The sequence below is a fragment of the Nerophis ophidion genome, linkage group LG23, assembly GCF_033978795.1.
Source record: "Nerophis ophidion isolate RoL-2023_Sa linkage group LG23, RoL_Noph_v1.0, whole genome shotgun sequence".
Taxonomy (NCBI): Eukaryota; Metazoa; Chordata; class Actinopteri; order Syngnathiformes; family Syngnathidae; genus Nerophis; species Nerophis ophidion.
The window spans coordinates 5,467,411-5,479,135 of NC_084633.1; the positions used below are offsets into that span (position 1 = coordinate 5,467,411).

The following is an 11,725-nucleotide window of genomic DNA, read 5'->3' on the forward strand; positions in this document are numbered from 1 at the left end:
TGTTAATATAAATATTAAGAACCCAATGTAATGAGAGCAGCTGTCCAAAATAAGGAAAGATGATTAACAGGTTCACAATTTATTAAAATACAATAAAAACAGTCACGTTGTTGATGCGGGCTTCACGGTGGCAGAGGGGTTAGTGCGTCTGCCTCACAATACGAAGGTCCTGCAGTCCTGGGTTCAAATCCAGGCTCGGGATCTTTCTGTGTGGAGTTTGCATGTTCTCCCCGTGAATGCGTGGGTTCCCTCCGGGTACTCCGGCTTCCTCCCACTTCCAAAGACATGCACCTGGGGATAGGTTGATTGGCAACACTAAATTGACCCTAGTGTGTGAATGTGAGTGTGAATGTTGTCTATTTGTGTTGGCCCTGCGATGAGGTGGCGACTTGTCCAGGGTGTACCCCGCCTTCCGCCCGATTGTAGCTGAGATAGGCGGCAGTACCCCCCGCCACCCCAAAAGGGAATAAGCGGTAGGAAATGGATGGATGGACATTGTTGAGGCTGAAATACCAGAGGTTGTTTTTTTCAAGATGGCGCTGCTGTAGTGGCTGCTGTAGGCAGGAGCTCTGTGCTCTTGTAATAATAATAATAATGGATTAGATTTATATCGCGCTTTCCTATTTTTAGATACTCAAAGCGCTCACAGAGCAGTGGGAACCCATCATTCATTCACACCTGGTGGTGGTAAGCTACATTTGTAGCCACAGCTGCCCTGGGGTAGACTGACGGAAGCGCGGCTGCCAGTTTGCGCCTACGGCCCCTCCGACCACCACCAAACATTCACTCATCATTCATTCACCGGTGTGAGCGGCACCGGGGGCAAGGGTGAAGTGTCCTGCCCAAGGACACAACGGCAGCGATTTTGGATGTTAATAGGTGGGAAGCGAACCTGCAACCCTCAGGTTTCTCGCACGGCCCCTCTACCCACTACGCCATGCCGCCCCTTGTGTCATCCTTTTGTGTTTCCCTCTTGTTTTCATGTGTTATATTTTTTTTCATTTTGGTCCAGGACCCTTTGGGACTGTGTGACAAGGGGTGGCACTTTCGTGACCTCTGTGGCGCTTTTTTTGTGGACTTCTGGATCTACCTCCCGGGAGCCTTTTGGCCATGGAGACCAGCTGCTGGGTCTCTGCTACACCAGAGTCTGTTTGGAGGGACTGGAGGAGATGCGGATGAGGGGACAGGGCTGCGGAGCTAGCACTGAGCGCTGGGACGGAGAGGTTTCGCGGTGTCTCGACTGGGTGAGCAGGTGTCGGACACCTCAGTCACCTTGGACGTATCCTCGCTCATCCATGCGGACTGGACATTGGCCGAGAGTGGAGTCGGCTGTCTTGGTTGCTTTGTTGGGTCTGCTTCTGTCTCTGGCCATGCTCCCTCCTCCCCAGCGGACAATGGCGTGGAACACCGCAGAGGCCACCACAGTGTATATGTTTATTTTACTTTTTATTCATAGCTGTATGTAGAAGTGTCTGGTTGTATCTGCTGCTTTAATGTATTTAATGTCCTCTGTGTTCTTTGATGTTTGATGTTTCCCTCTTACACACATGGAAGAGGGATGTGTACTATGGCTATGAGTTGTTTTTTTTCTCCCTTGGCCTCAGTCTGCACCCCCACTCCAGGGCCCAGGCTAAGACCGATTTTTTTTAATTTTATTTTAATCTTCTATTCTTTTCTCCCATGCCCCCACCCCTTGTTTACCTGTATGTCATCTTTTTTGTAAGGGGCGCTGGAAGCCAGCAGACCCGTCAGCGATCCTGTTCTGTCTCCCTGTAATGTTTGCCTGATCTTGAATGGGATTGTGCTGAAAATTGTAATTTTCCTGAAGGAACTCTCCTGACGGAATAAATAAAGTACTATCTAATCTAAAAAAGGTGATGGGCGAGGGGCCAACAGGCGTGTGGGTATCTTGGCTCCGCCCCCTTCCATGGCATCCTCCTGCACAAAAAATTAAAAAGGGAGGCAGGCCACGGAGATAAAATCAACAAAAACCACGGAGACACTGTCCGGGCTGACCTCACATTTACTGTAGTTCCCCGTCCAAGTGTTGGGGCACGCCCACTCTCCTCGCCAGTCTCCGGTCACTCACGGGACCCACATGGCCGTACCCGTCCCGTCCCGCTACGCCTCCTGGTCGCTCCGGGGGTCTCCGCAGGTCTCTGGGTCCAAATCGCCCCCCCTGTCCACAGAACCACACAGCCAGCGTACGACGCACGAGCCTGCATGCCCACAGCCAAAGGCAGTTGGGTGTCCCCACAGATCCACAACAGTATGGCACTTACTTGGGCGGCAGAGTTTCCTCTGCCCCTGCCTGCTGTGGACGTCTTGGGGTTCTTTCCGGTAGCCTGCGGGGTCTACTGCGTGGTCCGGGGGTTCCTTCCCAGCCTACATGCGTTCACTCGGTCGCCCTTGGCAAAGCCTGTTGATTCCTCTCCGTTCTGGCCAGAACCTGCCGTCCTCTCTCTCCTGTCGTCCAAGCCTGTCGATCCTTCCTGCTGTCGATCCTTCCTGCTGTCGATCCTTCCTGCTTGTCTCGCCCCTGCCTCTGTCACTCCTTCTCTTGTTGCTCCTTTTAAATGTGCAGTTCTAATGCTCCTCAGGTGCGTCCAATTTCCCGTGCCGTTTGATTGGGCACTTTGGTTGTTAGGGGCAACCAGCTAAAAGGGGCAATGTCTTAAAATACCAGCAAAGTCCACAAGAAGTAAAAACATGCAATTAAACAAGACAAATTCTAAAATGTACAAACATGCAATTAAAAATTCAATCAACTTCTAAAATATAAAAGCATGCAATTTAAAATCCACAGCAATAAAACACTATAAAACTTGCATGGCAATGAAACAAACAAAAAATAAAATCCCCTACTTGTGTCCCATCACATATGTGCATGAACTGATGAAGCCTACTTGGATGAGAGGAGAAAAGTCTTCTCAGACAAACCAAACAGTCCAGTTGCAATCGATTGAACAACCTGAGATACAAAATACATGGTAAACAGGGCCATCCATCCATCCATCCATCCATCTTCTTCCGCTTATCCGAGGTCGGGTCGCGGGGGCAGCAGCCTAAGCAGGGAAGCCCAGACTTCCCTCTCCCCAGCCACTTCTTCTAGCTCTTCCCGGGGGATCCCGAGGCGTTCCCAGGCCAGCCGGGAGACATAGTCTTCCCAACGTGTCCTGGGTCTTCCCCGTGGCCTCCTACCGGTTGGACGTGCCCTAAACACCTCCCTCGGGAGGCGTTCGGGTGGCATCCTGACCAGATGCCCGAACCACCTCATCTGGCTCCTCTCGATGTGAAGGAGCAGCGGCTTTACTTTGAGTTCCTCCCGGATGACAGAGCTTCTCACCCTATCTCTAAGGGAGAGCCCCGCCACACGGCGGAGGAAACTCATTTCGGCCGCTTGTACCCGTGATCTTATCCTTTCGGTCATGACCCAAAGCTCATGACCATAGGTGAGGATGGGAACGTAGATCGACCGGTAAATTGAGAGCTTTGCCTTCCGGCTCAGCTCCTTCTTCACCACAACAGATCGGTACAACGTCCGCATTACTGAAGACGCCGCACCGATCCGCCTGTCGATCTCACGATCCACTCTTCCCCCACTCGTGAACAAGACTCCTAGGTACTTGAACTCCTCCACTTGGGGCAGGGTTTCCTCCCCAACCCGGAGATGGCACTCCACCCTTTTCCGGGAGAGAACCATGGACTCGGATTTGGAGGTGCTGATTCTCATTCCGGCCGCTTCACACTCGGCTGCGAACCGATCCAGTGAGAGCTGAAGATCCCGGCCAGATGAAGCCAACAGGACCACATCGTCTGCAAAAAGCAGAGACCTAATCCCGCGGCCACCAAACCGGAACCCCTCAATGCCTTGACTGCGCCTAGAAATTCTGTCCATAAAAGTTATGAACAGAATCGGTGACAAAGGGCAACCTTGGCGGAGTCCAACCCTCACTGGAAACGTGTCCGACTTACTGCCAGCAATGCGGACCAAGCTCTGACACTGATCGTGCAGGGATCGGACTGCCATAATAAGACAGTCCGATACCCCATACTCTCTGAGCACTCCCCACAGGACTTCCCGAGGGACACGGTCGAATGCCTTCTCCAAGTCCACAAAGCACATGTAGACTGGTTGGGCAAACTCCCATGCACCCTCAAGAACCCTGCCGAGAGTATGGAGCTGGTCCACAGTTCCACGACCAGGACGAAAACCACACTGTTCCTCCTGAATCCGAGGTTCAACTATCCGGCGTAGCCTCCTCTCCAGTACACCTGAATAAACCTTACCGGGAAGGCTGAGGAGTGTGATCCCACGATAGTTGGAACACACCCTCCGGTCCCCCTTCTTAAAGAGAGGGACCACCACCCCGGTCTGCCAATCCAGAGGTACCGCCCCCGATGTCCACGCGATGCTGCAGAGTCTTGTCAACCAAGACAGCCCCACAGCATCCAGAGTCTTAAGGAACTCCGGGCGGATCTCATCCACCCCTGGGGCCTTCCCACCGAGGAGCTTTTTAACTACCTCAGCAACCTCAGCCCCAGAAATAGGAGAGTCCACCACAGATTCCCCAGGCACTGCTTCCTCATAGGAAGACGTGTTGGTGGGATTGAGGAGGTCTTCAAAGTATTCCTTCCACCTATCCACAACATCCGCAGTTGAGGTCAGCAGAACACCATCCGCACCATACACGGTGTTGACAGTGCACTGCTTCCCCTTCCTGAGGCGGCGGATGGTGGTCCAGAATCGCTTTGAAGCCATCCGGAAGTCATTTTCCATGGCTTCCCCAAACTCTTCCCATGTCCGAGTTTTTGCCTCTGTGACCGCCGAAGCTGCACACCGCTTGGCCTGTCGGTACCTGTCCACTGCCTCTGGAGTCCTATGAGCCAAAATAACCCGGTAGGACTCCTTCTTCAGCTTGACGGCATCCCTCACCGCTGGTGTCCACCAGCGGGTTCTAGGATTACCGCCACGACAAGCACCAACTACCTTGCGGCCACAGCTTCGATCAGCCGCCTCGACAATAGAGGTGCGGAACATGGTCCACTCGGACTCAACGTCCAGCACCTCCCTCGTGACATGTTCAAAGTTCCTCCGGAGGTGGGAATTGAAACTTTCTCTGACAGGAGACTCTGCCAGACGTTCCCAGCAAACCCTCACAATGCGTTTGGGCCTGCCAGGTCTGTCCGGCATCCTCCCCCACCATCGCAGCCAACTCACCACCAGGTGGTGATCGGTAGAAAGCTCCGCCCCTCTCTTTACCCGAGTGTCCAAAACATGAGGCCGCAAATCCGATGACACAACAACAAAGTCGATCATGGAACTGCGGCCTAGGGTGTCCTGGTGCCAAGTGCACATATGGACACCCTTATGTTTGAACATGGTGTTTGTTATGGACAAACTGTGACGAGCACAGAAGTCCAATAACAAAACACCACTCGGGTTCAGATCCGGGCGACCATTCTTCCCAATCACGCCACTCCAGGTTTCACTGTTGTTGCCAACATGAGCGTTGAAGTCCCCCAGTAGGACAAGGGAATCACCCGGGGGAGCACTCTCCAGTACTCCCTCGAGTGTACCCAAAAAGGGTGGGTACTCTGAACTGTTGTTTGGTGCGTAAGCACAAACAACAGTCAGGACCCGTCCCCCCACCCGAAGGCGGAGGGAGGCTACCCTTTCGTCCACTGGGTTGAACTCCAACGTGCAGGCTTTAAGCCGGGGGGCAACCAGAATTGCCACCCCAGCCCGTCGCCTCTCACTGTCGGCCACGCCAGAGTGAAAGAGAGTCCAGCCCCTTTCAAGAGAAGTGGTTCCAGAGCCCTTGCTGTGCGTCGAAGTGAGTCCGACTACATCCAGCCGGAATTTCTCTACTTCGCGCACTAGCTCAGGCTCCTTTCCCCCCAGTGAGGTGACGTTCCACGTCCCAAGAGCGAGCTTATGTAGCCGAGGATCGGACCGCCAAGTGCCCTGCCTTCGGCCGCCGCCCAGCTCACATTGCACCCGACCTCTATGCCCCCTGCTATGGGTGGTGAGCCCATTGGAGGGGGGACCCACGTTGCCTCTTCGGGCTGTGCCCGGCCGGGCCCCATGGGTACAGGCCCGGCCACCAGGCGCTCGCCATCGTGCCCCACCTCCGGGCCTGGCTCCAGAGGGGGGCCCCGGTGACCCGCGTCCGGGCGAGGGAAATCTGGGTCCTTTGTTTTTACTTTTCATAGAGGTTTTCGAGCTGCTCTTTGTCTGGTCCCTCACCTAGGACCAGTTTGCCTTGGGAGACCCTACCAGGGGGCATAAAGCCCCCAGACAACATAGCTCCTAGGATCATTGGGACACGCAAACTCCTCTACCACGGTAAGGTGGCAGCTCAGAGAGGAGGTAAACAGGGCCTTGATTAAAAAATAAAGAAACATTCTGTATCAATTCAATCTTTGGCATTTTTTTGTTTTCTGCAGGACTCCCCCTATTGTTGAAAAATATGAATTTATTTGATATTATTTTAATTATTTATTTATTCAAGTGTTCTATCTAAAACACATCAAAGCAAGAATACATATTTGGTAGGTCCTGTATATTAGACTTATAAACTATGTTATACAAACTTCATGTGACCTTCCAATTAGCCCACGTACGGTACGCAGAGAGCTTCATGGAATGGGTCTCCATGGCCAAGTAGCTTCATCTAAGCCATAAATCACCAAGTCCAAAGCTAAGCATCGGATGCAGTGGTGTAAAGCACGTCACCACTGGACTCTAGAGCAGTGGAAACGTGTTCTTCGGAGTGAGGAATCACGCTTTTCCATCTGGCAATCTGATGGACCAGTCTGAGTTTGGAGGCTGCCAGGAGTACGCTTCATTTCGGACTGCATTGTGCCGAGTGTGAAATTTGGTAGAGGAAGAATTAAGGTTGGACTTAGCCCCTTAGTTGGACTTAGCCCCTTAGTTCCAGTGAAAGGAACTTTGAATGCTCCAGGAAACCAAAACATTTCGGACAATTCCATGGGATGGCACTTCAAGTTCATATGTGAGTAATATAGTATGTGAGTCATCTAGTAATATAATGTACCTAAATACAATTGGTCTTTACTTAGTTGAGCCGTTGCTTTTTTATTTAAAAAAAAAATAAAAATGGTGATTTATTGATTCAAAACCATAAGAGGTGTGAATGTATGCATAAAAAATATGTGGCAAATAAAATCGGTTACAAAAAACACATGGAAAAATATAGATGCATTGTTTTTACATACAAGAATATTTGAATATATATATATATATATATATATATATATATATATATATATATATATATATATATATATATATATATATATATGAATACAACTAAAGTATATATACATATATATTTTTTTGCCCTTTAAGTGAAGATATATGCAAAAAAAAAAAAAAACTAACAAAAAAAACTGTCGAACCCAAAAAAAAAAAGTTCTGCTCTGTTAAGCTCTTTCAGTTTCCAAACACATCCTGTGGCTGCACCCCTGGGACACCACCTGCTGCTTTGAAACTGGACCCATAAAAACATATTCTCAATTCTCGCCCTGTTTTCCACACAAAAATAATTTGCGTGTTGAATAAATATTGTGAAAGTGTACTATAGATGTGCAAAAAGGTAGTAGGAATGTAAAATGAGCATCTCTTAGAAACAAGGTGACCATCTGTTGTTGGACCAACCATGCTTGACACCGCTGTTTTGCATTTGGACTGAGAGAGTTAAGATGACTGACAGAAAAAAAAAAAAAAAAGATTCTCGGTTTTACTTTAGGTAAAACCAAGACTCACTTAACATTTGTGAGTGCAGAGGTCACCACATGAGATTATTATTTTAGTTGTCGTTCCTGCATAAAATGTTTTCAATTGAACTAACTCCATAACGTCTTTATGGATCCCATGTTGGAACAGAAAAGGATATTCTGACGTCCCCACAAATTCGGAAACATTCAATTGTCTCAAAGAAGAAAATGCCGTCAGATACAATTTATCCTGAATTTAACGTAATCATCAATCAAGTACACAGTAATATATTATTGCTTAATTTATATCAGTTTATTTCTTCTGCATTTATCAATTATTTAATTTCAGCTGCAAGAGACATCTAACTCATTTTATGAGACTGAGCCACACAAAGTATTCACTTCAGATTCATGTTTTAGCCACATGTCAACATTTTTTAACTACTTTTACCTGAGATATAGTAGACCTTAAATCATATTATTTTAAAATTGCATGTACAAGTTGTATATTTTCAAAGTCTTGAGTCCCCCAGGAAATAGTTATTCCGCTTGCTTACAGGAAGTTGTTCGTTGTTTTGCCCAATGTGTTTTTTGGGCTGTCATTTTTGTGCTTGTGTATCACAACAAGTTATGCAATAATGTAATAAATGTTCAACTCATTATGTCATAATGCCACATTTGTAGCTGAGATAAGCTCCAGCACCCCCCGTGACCCCGAAAGGGATAAGCGGTAGGAAATGGATGGATGGATAACGCATTTTGTAAAAAACCTTGAAGCATTTTGTAATATATTTGTTAAATATGGTATAAGTTATTACAAAATGATTCATGGTAGTCTGCATATTTACATTTTTATTGCAATACTTTAGACCAAAAATGCACAAAAAAATATGCTAAAAGTTTTGGAATGTGATTCTGGGAGTGAACGTTTTTCTTCTTTATTATACCGTTTTTTTTAATAACAGTTTTTAGAGAGAATAAATATACATAAACACATTTTTTGGAAGTGTACACCATTTTTTTTTCACCCTAAGAGTGAAAGAGTTTTATTGTCATGAATATTTTTTTTTTTACTCCTGTGGGAAATTTGAATGTCTTAAGCAATGGTTCTTAAACTTTTATTGTTTTCATTTTTTACCCAAGTTCCACCCCCGAAAAAACTTGGCTCTCCAAGTACCACCATTATGGCCAACAGTAAAATACAGTAGCGTAGTAGGCCTATATATACATTAAAAAACAACAAAGAGGTTTACTTTAACAAGTATATTTGCTTTTTTTGGCCATTGTAACATCAAGGACAGTTTGAACAGTAACACTGTTTGAATATAGGAAAATAAAACAAAACTATCTTTGTCCATCGATGTTAGATTGGGTGGCTGATACCCGAACATATGCAGGTAATCCAAGATAAGATAATTTATTATCTAAGACAGCACTTGTTTCAATATTTTTTTGTGTAGTGTATAAATACAGTATGTGCGGGGAAAAATGATGCTAATAGTGCTGAAATGTGATCTTAAGAGTGAAATTGTTAAATTTTTTAATTTAAATTGTTTTTTTCAATTCTATCATTCGACTTGAAAAAGAAAAAAACAAAAACAAATCTTAGTTGAACCTGAGAAAAACTTAGAAGAAATACATCCATCCATTTTTTTTCTACTGCTTTTCCCTTTCAATTGTAATACTTTAAAAGAACAGAACAAAAACCAAACTCCACATGGAGAGATCCTGAGCCTGGGATTGAACCCAGGACTACTCAGGATCTTCGTATTGTGAGGCAGACGCACTAACCCTTCTCCCACCGTGCTGCCCCAATAATAAGAATACATAAAATATATATAAGCTTGTGGGAGCAAACATACATTTTTGTTTTACCTTGGGAGTGAATACAGTCCCATTTTTTTTTTTATTCCTGTGGGGATATCTAATATCCTAAAATAATAAAAATATTGATAGTATTATTTTAATTCATAAGCACAAATCTAAGCAAAGTCACTGTATCAACAATGAAAGTAGTGCAATAGCAGTTTCAATAAAAACAGATAAATAGTAAACATGATTGTAAAATGTATTGCAGCTTACGTAATGAGCGGTCATCTTGCAGCACACCTGTAGTGCCACTGCATGCAAAGTGACCCTCCCACCATGCAGCGTGCTATAAAAGCTGCACACATTCCATCCCATCAGAACAAGTTGAGTACCAACCATGTTCCGTGTAGTTGTGCTGCTGTTGCTGGCTGCAGGTTCCTGTGAGTGTCACTGAGGCACACATGACCATAGATCCCTTACATCCGATATCTAATAACTTTTCCTCCGCAGGTGTCGAGTGTGAAGAGTTGACCCAGCCACCGTCTGTCACTCTGCAGTCTGGTCAGAGTCTGAGGATCGACTGTGGGGTGTCTTATTCTGTGGCTAGCTACTACACAGCGTGGGTCAGGCATCCTGCTGGGAAAGGACTGGAGTGGATTGGGTTGGCGTATACTGGTGCCTCTTACTACAAGGACTCACTGAAGAACCAGTTCAGTATTAATGTGGACCCCTCCAGCAACACAGTGACTCTAAATGGACAGAATATGCAGCCTGGAGACACGGCTGTGTATTACTGTGCCAGATACAACCACAACAACACAAAGCATCAGCAGACTAGAACAAAAACAACAACATTGTTCAGCGTGACAAACATGTTCTAGTCGCTCGTCAAATGGAATCCATCCATCCATTTTTTACCGCTTGTCCCTTTTGGGGTCGCGGGGGATGCTGGAGCCTATCTTAGCTCCATTCGGGCGGAAGGCGCGGTACACCCCGGACAAGTCACCACCTCATCACAGGGCCAACACAGATAGACAGACAACATTCACACTCACATTCACACACTAGGACCCATTTTAGTGTTGCCAATCAGCCGATCCCCAGGTGCATGTTTTTGGCGGTGGGAGGAACCCGCGCAGTCACGGGAAGAACATGCAAACTGCACACAGAAAGATCCTGAGCCCGGGATTGAATTTAAGACTGCTCAGGAACTTCGTATTGTGAGGCACATGCACTAACCCCTGTACCACCGTGCTGCCCCAAAATGGAATCCAAAGAACTGTATTCACTTCTAAATCCCATTTTTTCGACGTGCCTAAATTTGTTAGCGACTGTTACCTGAGCTATGGTAGGCCCGGAGTTAATATATGTCTGCTTAGGCTGCTGCCCCCGCGACCTGACTTTGGATAAGCAGACGAAGATGAATGGATGGATACAATTGCATGTACAAATTTTACATCTTCACACTGTTGAGTTTGTCAGGAAATGGCCCGCTAAAACTTCTGCTTGCTTACAGGAAGTTGCTCTTTGTGTTGCCCAATATTTGTTTGTTGTGCTGCATTTTTTTATGTTTACAATGTTATTTCAATGTAATTTCAGAAAGCTGAGGACCGGGGGCCCCGACTTGTCCCTTCACACTTTTAGTCTTATTTTGTACAAACCCAGTTTCCATATGAGTTGGGAAATTGTGTTAGATGTAACAAGATATTTGATGTTCAAACTCATAAAATGTATTTTTAATTTTTTTGCAAATAATAATTAACTTAGAATTTCATGGCTGCAACACGTGCCAAAGTAGTTGGGAAAGGGCATGTTCACCACTGTGTTACATCACCTTTTCTTTTAACAACTCTCAATAAACATTTGGGAACTGAGGAAACTAATTGTTGAAGCTTTGAAAGTGGAATTCTTTCCCATTTTTGTTTTATGTAGAGCTTCAGTCGTTCAACAGTCCAGGATCTCCGCTGTCGTATTTTACGCTTCGTAATGCCCCGCACATTTTAGATGGGAGACAGGTCTGGACTGCATGCGGGCCAGGAAAGTACCCACACTCTTTTTTTACGAAACCACGCTGTTGTAACACGTGCTAAATGTGGCTTGGCATTGGCTTGCTGAAATAAGCAGGGGCGTCCATGAAAAAGACGGCGCTTAGATGGCAGCATATGTTGTTCCA

At 46.4% G+C, this 11,725-nt stretch overlaps 1 gene segment (V, D, J or C); it reads left to right on the forward strand.

Moving 5' to 3' along the window:
* Positions 1-9,929: 9,929 nt before the first annotated feature.
* LOC133541848 (Ig heavy chain V region 5A-like) lies at positions 9,930-10,535 on the forward strand. The segment is given in 2 exon segments: positions 9,930-9,992; positions 10,063-10,535. Coding segments are annotated over 2 exon segments (414 nt in total).
* The last annotated feature ends 1,190 nt before the right edge of the window (positions 10,536-11,725 follow it).